At 48.8% G+C, this 14,729-nt stretch overlaps 2 protein-coding genes across 2 annotated transcripts; one reads left to right on the top strand and one right to left on the bottom strand.

Annotated features, from left to right (window-relative positions):
• The first annotated feature begins 2,702 nt into the window (after positions 1-2,702).
• On the top strand, positions 2,703-6,854 carry HSPA5 (heat shock protein family A (Hsp70) member 5). The gene is made up of 8 exons (XM_063316117.1): positions 2,703-2,850; positions 3,206-3,437; positions 3,949-4,086; positions 4,230-4,342; positions 4,435-4,825; positions 5,097-5,334; positions 5,462-5,629; positions 5,950-6,854. The coding sequence occupies exons 1-8, from the start codon at positions 2,735-2,737 to the stop codon at positions 6,507-6,509; spliced, it is 1,956 nt and encodes a 651-aa protein (XP_063172187.1). The 5' UTR covers positions 2,703-2,734; the 3' UTR covers positions 6,510-6,854.
• Positions 6,855-7,665: 811 nt separating this feature from the next.
• On the bottom strand, positions 7,666-14,400 carry RABEPK (Rab9 effector protein with kelch motifs). Its single transcript, XM_063316155.1, has 7 exons — positions 14,319-14,400; positions 12,389-12,549; positions 11,537-11,689; positions 11,069-11,230; positions 10,240-10,389; positions 9,333-9,482; positions 7,666-7,922 (listed from the first exon to the last, which is right to left on the bottom strand). The coding sequence occupies exons 1-7, from the start codon at positions 14,372-14,374 to the stop codon at positions 7,666-7,668; spliced, it is 1,089 nt and encodes a 362-aa protein (XP_063172225.1). The 5' UTR covers positions 14,375-14,400.
• Positions 14,401-14,729: the final 329 nt, after the last annotated feature.

Raw genomic sequence — 14,729 nt, 5'->3', positions numbered from 1 at the left:
GAGCACAGATGGAAGAGGATCATCTTCTCTAGATCAGAGATGGAAGAGGGCCATCTCCTCCTCCTCCTCCAGGGCACAGCAGATGGAAGAGGACCATCTTCTCCTTCTCCAGAGCACAGATGGAAGAGGATCGTCTTCTCCTCCTCCTCCAGGGCACAGCAGATGGAAGAGGACCATCTTCTCCTTCTCCAGAGCACAGATGGAAGAGGATCGTCTTCTCCTTCTCCTCCAAGGCACAGCAGATGGAAGAGGACCATCTTCTCCTTCTCCAGATCAGAGATGGAAGAGGACCATCTTCTCCTCCAGGGCAGAGCAGACTGAAGAGGACCATCTCTTTCTCCAAGGCACATCAGATGGACTTCCTTATGTATCGTACAACTCTGGTGCATAGCACATCCTTCGATCGGCTCAAGGGTCACCCCAGGCTGTGCCTGGCATATCAAGAACTACAGCCTTCAAATTCCTCAGCCAGCATGGCTCCTGCTAAGCCTTCTGGGATCCGAAGTCTGCACATCTGGAAGTTACCCAGCTTGGGAAACAATTGTGTCGGGCGAGGATTGCAAGTCCCCCTTCAGCCACGCAGCTCATTGTGGGGCATCCCAGGCAGTTGCCTCTCATCTTAGTCTACCTAGCAGGGCTGTTGTGAAGATAAAAATGTTGCAGAGGAAACCTCTGTTGGTCAATTCACACCTTTGGAGGAAATGTAATTCAATACATAATAATACTACATACAGACCTCACACATTTGAATAATAAACCTAGTTTATTATCCCTTATACACATTTTAGGCCACTACAAAGTCTTAAGGCAATGCACATGTTAAAAGCACACATGTGTGCAAGCTGCATACAGTGCTCATCCTCCAAGCCCCACGTAGGTGGACTCAGGGAGAAAAGGGGCATTAAGCATCTCTGAGCTGGAGGAGGTCCAAGGTGAGACTCCTTGCAATATATGGGATTCAAATTCCCATGATCCCCAGGTAGCTTGCTGGCTGTGGATGAGGGTGGTTGCAATACTCTCTTTCATGGAGGCTGCCTCTGGGAGAGAAGCAGTTCGGGGAAAGGGGTACTCCAGCACCTTATTTTAATATAACGGCCCCTTTTATGGCCCTGCCGCCGCTAGGCCTCGTAACCATGGATACTTCCAGAAGGCCCCTGCCTCGTTGAGTAACGTCTCCCTCCTCCGCCCGCTGCGTGACGTCCCCTCCTGGCCAATCGGCGCTCTCCGCCTGGCCTAGAGCGCGGCCTCTCATTGGTCCGCGACACCGGGAGGACGGTCCAATGAAGCGCGCGGCGGTAAGCTAAAAATAAAAAAAAACAAGAAGGGAGGGGGACGAGGAGGACAGGGAGCCGCGACCGAGGGTGTGCGCGTCACGCTCGGAGCGGGCCAATCGGCCCCGGCCAGCTTGCTAGCCGGCAACCAATCGGGAGGCTCCAGCGCGGGGAAACGGGCCAATGGCGGAGCTCCACGCGAGGCTGCGGGAAGGTATATAAGCGTGGAGGGGCGGCCGGGCCTGAGTACTCGACTGGAGCGACGCAAGTTCGGGGGGTCCGCAGCGGGCAGCGTATCGCGGCGAGGACGGTGAGGCCTGGCGGGACGGGCGCCTCCCTGCCTCGATTTCCCCGGGCGGCGGGGCGGGGGCCTGCGTGTCCCCTGAGGGGGGCTCTGGGGAAGTCCGGGGCGCACAGGTGGGGACCCCTGCTTTCAATTCGCGCTCAGTCGCCGTTATCTCCCCCCAGGACTGCAGGTCCCATCATCCGCAGCTGGCAGGGTTATGGGGCGCTGCGAGGCCCCTGTCCCCCGTTGGGGGGCTGTCCCCAAGGTGGGGGGGTTGAGGATCAGCAGGGTGGTGGGAGTCGGGGCTCCCGAGGGTAATCAGAAATAACAAGCGCATAATAAACATTGCTTTTTTATGCCGTCCCTTCATTGGGGGCCCTTGGATCTAGACTGGGTGGTGCGTGAATGTATAAAAACAGCTGTTAGGGTTTTGATTCTGCTTTCTTCCTAGCGCCATGTTCAGTGGGGCACCATTTTTCCCCAAAAGGGAGGGGTCCTTTTCTAAAAAAAAAAAGAAAAAGGTTGCATTTGCATTTTGCAGCATCTTTAGAAGCGGGGAGGGTCGGTTTCCTCCATTCTGTTCAGTTGATTTGGCGGGGAGGGGGGGTTAATGCATTATGGTGTCGGCCACAAGAAGCTGGACGGAGCGTATGTGAGAATGACATCTCAATAGAAGAAGAGCTGAACCCAGGTTTCCTCATCTTGGTGGCTGGGATCCACCTGTTCACAACAGGGGGCTTGCCTTCCTCTGAAGCCAGAGTGGGCCAGTGCATGCTCATTTTGCTTTTTCAGGCTGTATCTCTTCATGCAAAGGCCTCTGATGGTTCTCCCCACCATCCATACAGCAGGCAGCTATATGTAGAGATGGCCTGCATTTGAAGCAGTTGTTTCCAGAATAGGTGATGACAAGCAATGCTTCCTAAGCTTGAAAGCGGTAGAGGGCAGACTATTGATTTCTAACGGCTGTAGTCTTTCTTGCCACGAATAGAGTGAAAGAGTCTAACAAATACAACCACAAGGTTTTTCTTCTTGTCCCTCCCTTTACCTTTCCACGCTTCAGTGAGTGATTACGCAAAACCTTTCTGTGATTCAACCCCTTTGGTCTTAACGCTGGATATTTGGCCTTTCTTCCCACAGTTTATTTTTTCTGTCCTGCGTGAGAGACTCTAAAAGCGACATGAAACACGCCCTTGTCTGTCTGCTGCTTGTCAGCAGCGTCTTCGCTCAGGAGGATGAGAAAAAGGAAGATGTGGGGACTGTCGTTGGCATTGATTTGGGAACCACCTACTCCTGGTATGTAAAAGAAGAGATCTCCTTCGCCTAGTGACACTTGGGGTACCTGGTTTAATTGATTATGTTCTGGAGCTCCTCGTGCAGAATGTGGCTGAAATCTGGTATAGTGTGGTGAATTAGAGAGCTGAGTTAGCATATCAGATTGAAGCTGAACCTCTCTTGGCGGTCTTCTGCATGACTTGCAGGCATGCAAATGGATATATGAGCTTCCACCATTGCAGTATTGCAGTGCAGGCAAATTTCCCATGAAGAATGAATAACCTGAAATTTCTGCATCAAGCTATTTGCCTCCCTGCCGTTGCTGTTAATGCTTTTTGCAGCCATATGTTAATGGCACATCTGTTGTTCTCTCTAGTGTGGGTGTCTTCAAGAACGGACGTGTTGAGATTATTGCCAACGATCAGGGCAACCGAATCACACCGTCCTATGTGGCCTTCACTCCGGAAGGAGAACGTCTTATTGGTGATGCAGCAAAGAACCAGTTGACTTCAAACCCTGAGAATACCGTGTTTGATGCTAAGCGTCTGATTGGGAGAACGTGGAATGACCCTTCTGTGCAGCAGGATATCAAATACCTGCCTTTCAAGGTCTGCAATGTTACCTGTTGTTTCTGATGTACATTTTATCTTGTGAAACATCTAAAAAAATTTTTTGCAAAGCACCTGAAGCGGATTGCAATAGCTAAAATTCAGCATTTTAATCAGCCACAATGATCGGTTTGCACATCAAACTAAGCCACTTGTCTGGGGTTAATCTTCTGAATTTATGGCTGAACAAAGATTTGAATCCAATCTAACCTTAACGTGGGAGAGGTCGCATCTACCTAGCTTTGTACTTTTTATATTAAGTTTTATTTTAAGTCCATTCAACCTGTTGTACTTAGCAAGTACTCTCAAATGCTGCTCTTTAACTCTGTTGGAAGATTTCTGTGTATATTACTCCATTAGAAACTAGTATTTGGTCTGATCGTTAATAAGGCAGTTTGTCTGCATTAATGGAGTAAAGTACCGCCTGCACTTCCTTCCAGAAAAAGATTTTGTCTTGTGAATGCAATATTGCTGGCTTGTAATGGTATCTAATCCTGCTTTTTGTAAACAGGTTATTGAAAAGAAGGCCAAGCCCCATATTCAGGTTGATATTGGAGGAGGCCAAATGAAGACTTTTGCTCCTGAAGAAATTTCAGCCATGGTTCTGACAAAGATGAAAGAAACTGCTGAAGCATACTTGGGAAGGAAGGTAAGATGAAGCTCCTTGACCACTATCAAACAGAACAATCCTAGGGAGGGTGGAAGCACCCATATTGTCAGTGAATTAGTGAATTCAGTGAATTATATCAAATGCCTTTTGAGCATTTAGTCACCCTCATCCTTATCTACTAGGTTACTCACGCTGTTGTCACTGTGCCTGCGTACTTCAACGATGCTCAGCGTCAAGCCACAAAGGATGCTGGCACCATCGCTGGATTGAACGTCATGAGAATCATCAACGAACCGTAAGTAGATGTGGTTGTCTTACACTGATGTTCTAATGCTACAGAGAGAAGGTTACGCAGTGTGACGTTCTGACATTTTTCCCTCCCTGTAGCACTGCTGCTGCTATCGCTTATGGGTTGGACAAACGAGAGGGAGAAAAGAACATTCTTGTCTTTGACTTGGGTGGTGGAACCTTTGACGTCTCCCTCTTGACCATCGACAACGGCGTCTTTGAAGTGGTGGCAACCAATGGAGACACTCACCTGGGGGGAGAAGACTTTGACCAGCGGGTGATGGAGCACTTCATTAAACTGTACAAGAAGAAAACCGGGAAGGATGTGCGGAAGGACAATCGGGCGGTTCAAAAGCTCCGGCGAGAAGTGGAGAAGGCCAAGAGAGCTCTTTCTTCTCAGCATCAGGCCAGGATTGAGATTGAATCTTTCTTCGAAGGCGAAGACTTCTCAGAAACCCTAACTAGAGCAAAGTTTGAAGAATTGAACATGGTAGGTAACTTCAGAGGGGCATACCTTTTTTATAAAACTAACCCAAAATTGGGAGTGAACACCAGAGAATGTAGAAGAGAGCGAGCCAGGGTTTCCAAAACAATTTTCTGTTGAATCAAAAGTAAATGAGATGCTCTAGTGTTGTTGTTTTTGTTTTTTTAAAGGATTTCCCCCCCTCAGATATCTCTAGCTTGGTGCATGGGAATGTACTCCTGATTCCCTGAAGCCAAGATCTAGGATAAAAACAAATCATTGCAATTCCTGCTTCCAGGATCTTTTCCGTTCCACCATGAAACCTGTCCAAAAAGTTCTAGAGGATGCGGACCTGAAGAAGTCTGACATCGATGAAATTGTCCTTGTTGGCGGCTCCACTCGAATCCCCAAAATCCAGCAGCTTGTGAAGGAATTCTTCAACGGCAAAGAGCCTTCTCGGGGCATCAATCCTGATGAAGCTGTAGCTTACGGCGCTGCTGTCCAAGCTGGCGTCCTTTCTGGGGACCAGGATACTGGTAAGCCACGAGAGGTTTGCGCGGGGGCGGCGGGGGGTTCGTTTTGTAGTGACAAGTCTGGTTCTGATGAAAGTTGGGATTTCTGACATTTCACGGGCTGTCCCTTAACCTCCCTCCCTTCCTTCAGGTGACTTGGTACTACTTGACGTGTGTCCTCTAACCTTGGGCATTGAAACTGTGGGAGGTGTCATGACCAAACTCATCCCAAGGAACACAGTTGTCCCCACCAAGAAGTCGCAGATCTTCTCCACAGCTTCTGACAACCAGCCAACAGTTACTATCAAAGTCTATGAAGGTAAATGCCTTGCATCATTGCATTGCTCAACTCTCGGGGCTTTTTAAAGTGTTGTGGTGCTGTCCACAAAAAGCATTTAGTTCGGCTACTGAAAATTGAGTGTAGCTGGAAAGAAAATGACTTAAAACGCTTTAACTTTTCGCCATCAACTTTAACATTGGAGATCTGGTACAAGCTTACTTGTACCATATTAAATGCACTTGTACTAAGTCTGTGATCTAGAAGCTGATGGTAAGGGATTATGGATCTTTTGATTTAAACTTCTGATCTCCCAAGGATAACGACTTGCCAACGTGAATTGTTTTTTTCCCTTCCTGTAGGAGAACGTCCTCTCACAAAGGATAACCATCTGCTTGGAACATTTGACCTCACTGGCATCCCTCCTGCTCCCCGGGGCGTCCCCCAGATTGAGGTCACCTTTGAAATAGACGTGAACGGCATTTTGCGGGTGACTGCGGAGGACAAAGGCACGGGCAACAAAAACAAAATCACCATCACCAATGACCAGAACCGCCTGACGCCGGAGGAGATAGAAAGGATGGTCAACGACGCGGAGAAGTTTGCCGAGGAGGACAAGAAGCTGAAAGAGCGCATCGACTCCCGAAACGAGTTGGAAAGCTACGCCTATTCCCTGAAAAACCAAATTGGCGATAAGGAGAAACTGGGTGGCAAGTTGTCTTCTGAAGACAAAGAAACCATCGAGAAGGCCGTGGAGGAGAAGATCGAATGGCTGGAGAGCCACCAAGATGCGGACATCGAAGACTTCAAAGCTCAGAAGAAGGAGCTGGAGGAAGTGGTGCAGCCCATCGTGGGGAAGTTGTACGGCGGGGCGGGCCCTCCCCCTGGCGAGGAGGAAGCCGGGGAGAAGGATGAGTTATAGGCCCCCGCTTTCCGAGTGGCGACGCCGTGTAAATAGTGGACTGACTTTGAACATTTTTCGTTTAAGCTATTGAACTCTAGAACTGGGATGTGTTCGGAATCTTCACGACGAGTGGAGTTGGAAACGCTTAGCCCCAAAGCGGCTGATTACTGCTTTTCATTAGCAGTTGATAAAGTGTCCCTGGGGGGTGGGGTGGGGTGGGGTGGGGTGGGGGAAGCTTAACTTGCCGGGCGAGGCCTCAAAGCATTCACCTTTAAACTGTTCTATTTAACAAGTGGGTCGTGTGTGTTCTGTGGAGAATTTTTCTACCCTCCAACCGCCAATAAATTTGTTATTTACACCGAATGTTGCGGTTTACTTCCTATGTCAGCATTGAGACACTGGAAGGCTGCAATGATACCAGGCTGTACAGTTGCGCTCAAGGGTTCCCATCCCTGTGTTTCCTTAGTCTGGTCACCGGAGACACCCATCAAGTAGCAAAAGGCTATGGTTACTTTGCAAGCGATGAATTGGGGGTGACCTTTCCTTGGTAAAGTAAAACTTTGAGCATGGGTCTTTTCTTTTAACCTTCCTGGTTTACGCAGCCGTTCTACCAATTTGTTAGGTGGAAGGTAGCGCGTTGAAAAATACCGCTCCAGATGCCTCGAAGGACCACCAACTGAAAAGACAGTAGTGGTCCTCTTGGATGGGCCCAGGAGAATGGGTCAATCTACCTCTTCCTATTGTAGTCTCGCTGCAAACTAAATTTGAGGTGGTGCGAGGAGAGGAAGGTTCTTAAAAGCCTACATCACTCCATGGTGCAGACTTCACCCTTGGGTGCCGCCTTTTAAAGTGCATTCTGGCTAGTTTCTGCCTTCAAGCAAGCAACAATGCAGGAGTGGTGCTTTTGTGCCGTAGCAGTACAAACGTCCGTCAGCGGCTTCGCTGCATTGTAGAAACTACCCCTCTGCTACCGGAAAGACCTGCCGCTAAGAAAAACCGATTTAGCGCTTCCCTGAAGCCAAGTGGTCCGCGTGCTTAGACTCCACAGATATTTCCAACACCCTGATTAAGAAAGGCTGATGGACAGCTACATAGGGAGGTCACTGCTGCACCCCCTAACAGTTGGAGAGCACGCCAATCGGACCACGAGTCTTAACATTTGCACGGTGTAACTTTATTCTAGCACGCTTACGATACAGTCATTGTACAGTTCCCCTTTAATATTCATGCCCCCAAATACCAAGCAGAGATGAACCAGCCGCTCTGCTTGCCGGCCTTGCCTCGGCCCCTCCCCTTGTGCAGGTTCTTGTGTTCCTTTGGGATTGTGGGTATCCCCTCCAGAGGTTTCCCAAGGAATAATGCACATGGAGTGGTCCAGCCGGCCAGAAGGCAAAGGAGCGTTGAACTCTAACCGTGTCCAATGAGCTTGTTCTGCAGCATTTAATGTGTTAAGAAACACAACAAATTGGTTAATTATAATGGAAGGGGGAAGAAACTGGCTTAATACAGCACTTTTTTGCAACTTCTCCATCAGTTGAGAGTTGGCCTTAATAGACAGTGAGTTAGGGACACACGCCAGATTCACATGTGTTTTGTGATAAATTAGTTTATTGATCAGCCAACTGGCTTTATCTAAGGCGCTAGCTCCAAATGTTTGGTATTTCACTTAGAGGGTTGTGTAAAGTTAATGAGTGTGGTTATTAACTAAGGTTTACGCCCCTGTATGTGAGCCCAACCAATGGTTTATTCAATTAGACCACAGTATATAGCAACATACTGCGGGGTTAGGAAAGACTCCTGATAATAACATGAGCAAGAAAAAGAGCAACTGGATCATCGAGCAAATCCACCCAGAGTTCTTGCCTGAGGCACAAATGACCAGGATCAAATTATCCTACTTTGGACCCATTATGGGAAGACCCAGCTCTCTGGAGGAGGTTCTGATGCTGGGGAAGGTGGAAGGAAAGGGAAGAGGATGACCAGCAGCAAGGGGGATGGACTCATACTGGTGATGGGTGGACCATTGGAAGAGCTGAAGGACCAGGCTGAGGACAGATCCTCCTGGAGAAAATCTTACCTATGTGGTCTCCAGGAGTCAAAAACGACTCTTAGCAACATACGAAGACTGACTGCACGCAGGAAGAACATCCATCTATCCATTTATCCTCTCTAGCCCCCAAATTTACTTTTAACTCTACTTGCCATGGCAGATCCTTTCTGGCAAAGAGGAGCAATGCTCAACCTAGGTTGAGCAGACTTTGGTGCCCTGCATCTGAATCTTTCAAACTGAGGGGGCAAAAACTGAACCTGGAAGCTTGGCTGTTCCAGCTGCCCTGGTTGCTGCCTCCAAAACTAGAGATCAACTTAGATCAGATGGTGTTACTTGCTTTGACCTGCGTTATTAACCACCTGGAGAAACTCCAAGGTCTTGGAAAATTGCTCCAACCTTTTGCTCCCTAATCTTTACTCAATTTGGCTTGGCTATGGAAATCAGAAGTGGGAGATTAGTAGTTATCACTCCTAATCTCATCTACACTTCTAAAAGATCACTAAAACCAGCCATTTTGCTGTCAAATTATAGCAACCTAGTAACAGACCATCTCTGAAGGGTTCATAAAAGGGTGCAACTCAAATGACTGGCTTCCCAGGGCCTTCCTGAACCCATCCACCCCTTGAACTCCCAAAACACACACACAAAATGCTCCCCAAAGAATGCTCCCCAGAGGCAACCTGTGGCCCTGGAGATCACAGCATGGTCCCTGGCCCTGAGAAAGCCACCAGACCTGTCTTGACATAGATATAAATCCAGCCACGGAGAGCTAACGAAATAGCAAATAATACCTATGTGATATTTATACATCGTGTTGAGTTCGCCCGTTGGGTCCATCCCTCCAAAGATGTAGATGTGACCCTGGAAAGCCACTGCTGAGTGGGCCGCTCGTCCTCCTGGGATGGATCCAGAGGTAGACAACATCTCCCATTTCAGGTCCTCTGCAGAGAAATAAGATATCTCTCAGGGCTCCTCTGGTGCAAAGTTCAAACAAATCATAGCTTGCTTGATTTCGGTCAAAAAGAAGACATCCCCTCAGAAGCTTGTATTTCCGTATTAGAAGTATCCTGCTTCCCCACAAAAGGATCTCATGGCAAAGCTGCATATTTCCTCCTCCAATTTTTATCTTTTGAACAATCCTGGGAGGAGCATAGGTCAGTCTGAGAAGGTGGTTGGCTCAGAGTATGAGTCATAAACATCTTGACTTAAAGGGGGATTTGAAACCAAAACCATCAGAATCCCACTTGATTTATCTAGCCTTGCAAGCGAAATAGGATCAGATCATGGGTGTCACCAGAAATTGAGCTAACTTTATCTTTGGCATCCGACTCTGTCTTAGAGATGCCCAGGACTGCTCCATTGCTCTCCACCAAACTTTTTAAAAGATTCTTTTAATTAAAAAGAAACAAAAAACCAGGGGAGCTTGCATGCAGCAGATCAAAACAGTGGACAACGAAAGCCCAGGATGTTGTATGGAAGGATGCTCATCGGCCTGGAGAAAACACAAAGGGCGGCTGGGATATTTGGTGAGCCCTCAGGCCCTTACAGTGGCCATTTTGTGACAGTGCTTACAAAATGCTAGAGGATGGCTTGGGAAGAACGGAAGATCTGTTCTTTTTACAGAAGGTTTTCAAAGAGACAGGTAAGGGACTGAAACGCACCTTCCCCGCTACTTCAAACACCTTGGTGTGTACTTACTTGTGTCAATGGAGAACAGGTCGTCATAAAACGTGTCGCCCGCCAAGCCGCCATGCACAAACAGCCAGTTCTCGACAGCCACCACCACGTGCCCGTGCCGGGGTGCAGGAGGCTGGCCACGTACCTCTGGCTGCAACCATGTGAAGGTGGCTGAAGAGGCAAAAGAAAATACATGAGGATTGCTTCACCTCAAATCAGAACTAAGATGGTTCTCTAAGGCGCCCCTTTCCGGGCTAAGCAAATGATGGCATGGCATGATGGGCGAACCCAGCCCTGGTTTGAGCTGAAATAAGCCAGAACTGTAGTCTATCCACAATAAGTTTGTGTTAGGATCTTTCAGCACATGAGGTGAACCAAGTTATTCCATTACAGTGTAATACTATTTCTTTGCTTGGATGCAGCACCTTATGAGAACACTGGCACTGTGTTTTGCTAGCACAGTTTAGAGTCCTAGCACGGTGCAGAAACTCACCTAGGTGGAGCAAGAGAAGCCCACTGTCCTTCTAGGTTTCTTTTTTCTTAAATTGTGGAGGTTTTGCCTCCCAAGACCCCCCATTTCTGCACCATCCCTACTTCTGGGATCAGCAAAATCCCATATCGAGTGCAAACTGGGGCCACCTCATCAACTGTTTCTTTTGCCTTGGTCCAGAGAGGCCTTTAACCCAGAAATCAGCAGCTAGTGGTCCCTGCCAGAGGTGGCTTAGCGACATCCCCAGCCATCATAGCCAAATACTGTATGGGAATGCTGGGAATTGTAGTTCACCTCCCTCTTAGGGCAGCTTAAGGGCGCCTGGAAAACACAAGTTAAAACCCAGATCTGTTCCTTTACCTGAGTCAAATATATGAAGTTGCTGGTCTTTGACAGGATCTACTCCTTTGTCCCCTCCTCCAAATACATATAACTGGTCCCCAATTGCCGCTGAGGAGGTGTGAAATGTGCGAGGGCTTGGTGGATCGCCAATCACATTTGTTTTCTCCCACGACCCAGTTTCTGGTAAGAGAAGAGCATGAACGGATGCAGAGAATGAGACTGTTAAATTCAAGACTGGACACAAATGCCAGATCAGGTTTATCTCTTGAAAAGTTGGACTCCAGGGCTCATAATGGCTAAGGATTAGGGGAGATGAAGCCCCAGATAATTAGAGCACACCAATTTGAGAAAAGCTGGTCTTGGCCCTACAAGCAAATGATAGACCCAAAGAAGAACTGGAGAAAAACATTATGGGGTTCCACAGAGGAATTCTCCCACCCAGTTTGGCTCGGATTGGGTAACAGCAATGAACAGAGGGATGCTTACCGAGATCCAGAACTTGCACGCAGTCCCTGTTGCCAGATTCGCACGCTCCTCCGTATACCCAGAGGGTGTTGGACCGGCTTGCGGGAACAAAGGCAGCGTGTTCGTACCGTGACAAGAGACCTACCCAGCCAGGCGCTGTCCAGCAATTAGCATCTACGGTACAAGGGAAGATATCAACTCCTAAACATGTTTAAGATTTCCAGCTGGGAAAGAAATATCTAACGCTTGAGAAATGAAAAGGTTCAGAAGCCACACCATCTCTTACTTTACACAGCTTGATCTACACCAGTTTCTCAACCTGGGGAACTTTGAGATGTGTGGACTTCAATTCCCAGAATTCCCTAGCCAGCCATGCTGGCTGGGGAATTCTGGGAGTTGAAGTCCACATTTCTTAAAGTTCCAAGGTTGAGAATCACTGATCTACACTATATATATTTACTGGCTTAATTTACGTGGCAATCTTTCTTACTTTCTTGGTACTGTGTCCCAGGAAGCCAGAACTATTGCAGTGATAAAGCAGACTACGTTGTTCTGATCGTCAACCCGGTGCTCTCCCGATACAATAAAGGAGCAACTGCAGGTTTCCCTGGGAATTCTGGGATCTGAAATCCCAACAGTCCTGCAGGCCCAGTGCTGAGCAAAGAGCATCCAGCCACCTGCCAGAAATCTCCCTGACAAACTCTTCAACAACTATGATTTGCATACCTTTGCATCCATAAGGACTAGAAACATGGCCTTTTTTTTAATACACACATGCATACATAAATACACATACAGGATGGATTTTGAGACCTTCAGGAAATTCAATTCAGAAATATTCAGTTCCCATTCTTTCTCCCTCCCAGCCCTTACCAAGATCAATAAAATAGGAGTCAGCAAAACTTCCACTTGGATTTGCTCCTGCAATGATAACCACCTTCCCATTTCTGCTGCCCGGCTCCAAAGGAGGCAGATATAGAGAGTTTTGGCCCACGCGAGCACAGGGACCCTTCCCAAATAAGGCAAGGGAGTACCTGGCAGAGAGAGAGAAAGAAGCAGAAGAAAACTCATCCAGGTGGCTTTTCCATGCACAGCAAATACCAGCCTCATTAAATTGCTCGGTGGTGTACATTTTCCAGGAGAAAGCCCTCCCCCAACCCCCAACACAGTGGGACTGATTTTTAGGAAGTCTGCACAACCCAGAAAAGAAAGGACCCTGGAATTCTGTGTGCAGAAATCTGGATTCAACCATCAAGCATCAAGGCCAGTAACCTTGAGACAGATGAACTAACAGCCTGAATACATATACAGGTAGTCCTCACTTAACAACCATAATTGGGACCGAAATTTTGGTTGCTAGATGAAGCAGTCATTAAGCAAATCCAACCTGATTTTAGGACCATTTTTGTGGCGAGCATTAAGCGAATCACTGTGGTCATTAAACAAACCATGTGGTCACTAAGTGAATCACGGGATTCCCCATCCATTTTGCTTGCCAAAAGCTGACTGGGAAGGTTGAAAATGGTGGTCACATGACCATGGAATGCTGCGACAGTCATAAATGCGAACCGTTTGCCAAGCATCCAAATCGTCATTATGTGACTGCGGGACCACTGCGACAGTCATAAATACAAGGACTGGTCACAAGCCAGGTTTTTCAGCACCGTCGTAAGTCTGAACCATCACTAAACAAATGGTTGTTAAGCAAGGACTACCTGTAAAGCTATACTCTTATGTGCAAATTAGCAAGTATGTCTTTCTCCCAGCTGTCCAATTTACAATATACAAATACCAGGACGGTCACGACAAGGACTAGAATTGAAAATCTATGCAGCTCGGGGTTGAACTGTGGGAGTCGTAGTGCTCACAAGCTTGGGGAGGGGGGTTCCTACTGCCCTTTCATTGGCAGTCTAGATAACCTCATCAGTGCAATACCAACTGGGGTACAGTAATGATTTCAAAAGGGATGTCGGTTTACGATTATTCAGCTCTGTACATGCAGGAAAGTCTACCAAGGAAAAGGAATGAAACGATTAGAACAAGATTTGGGGGCAAAGCCTTAGGTCAAATTAAGGCCTTGAACAGGAGGGAGCAGCAGGGAGGGCTGATCACATTCTGGCCCTGAGTCAGACAATCCCCAAACGGGGTGGGATACAGCAGCGAAATCAAAACAAAACCACACCAAAACCACACCGTAAGGGCACCACCGAGGTGTGGTTCTTGGGTGAGGGAGGGGTGGCAGCCTCAAATTCAACCAGGAAGTGGGCGCGAAGGTTAAAGGAAGGAGATGCCCTTCTCAAGCCGATGCCTTCCCCGTTGGAGGGAGGACAAGGCTCCGATGGAGGATTTCTGGGCACTGCGGTGCCACGCACTGCTGAAGGCCGGGCGCTGGGCTGCATCACCCTCAACAGTCAGGGTCCGACCCTCGGAGAGACGCCACTTAGGGCACAGCGTCCAACCTGCTTCTCAGTGCCGGGATGCAAAAGGAAAAGCACCCCGAAGAGATCCCAGCCTCTTCCCGGAGGCACCCGGCGAAAGGGATCACCATCATGCCTTCGGTAAGTCCCCCTTTTTTATTTTTCTGCAGGGCGACTTTTCCCGTTCTTCCTTCAGCGTGCCTGAAAAGGCGCGTCCAGGACTGCGAAGGGAAGAGCGCCCGCGTCCTCCCCCACTCCGCGGGGTGGCCCCCTCCTCCCTCCAGCATCCCCCCACCTGGCCACCCGCGACCCCTTTGCACGGGCGCCCCCGCATTCGAGCAGCAGCATCCGCACGTGCCGCGGAATCCCGCTTTCGGGGGACGCACCAGCACGCCGCCCGCGGGCTCTCCCTGGGCTTCAGCTTCCGCAGCGCCTTCTCCATCGAGGCGAGCCGAGGGGGAGGAGGCGTGGCCTACATTGGGGCCCGCCCTCCCCGGGCCGTTGCTAGGTGGTTAGTACCTCCCCCAACCCCAACCCCTTTGATCTGTCCTAAACGGTGGGATTTGCGCGTTTGCAGTGGCTTTGCGTTTAATCCCCTTCGTCCGCCGCCGAGCTTGCACGAATGCCTTTATCTGGCCTCATTTGCAGGGGTTAATCACTGGCCGCGTTCGCACAAAATACAATTGTGGCTTGTCCGGACCCCCCTGGGCAAATCCACCTTTCCCAGCCCAAGGCTTTCCAGATTGGCCGGGCACCAGTTCCCCTAATCCCCGACCAACATTCCCTCTGGGCTTCGC

Source organism: Candoia aspera, chromosome 16 (assembly GCF_035149785.1).
Source record: "Candoia aspera isolate rCanAsp1 chromosome 16, rCanAsp1.hap2, whole genome shotgun sequence".
Taxonomy (NCBI): Eukaryota; Metazoa; Chordata; class Lepidosauria; order Squamata; family Boidae; genus Candoia; species Candoia aspera.
Note: the sequence above shows the minus strand (reverse complement) of the source record. Positions and strands in the feature narration are given on the sequence as shown.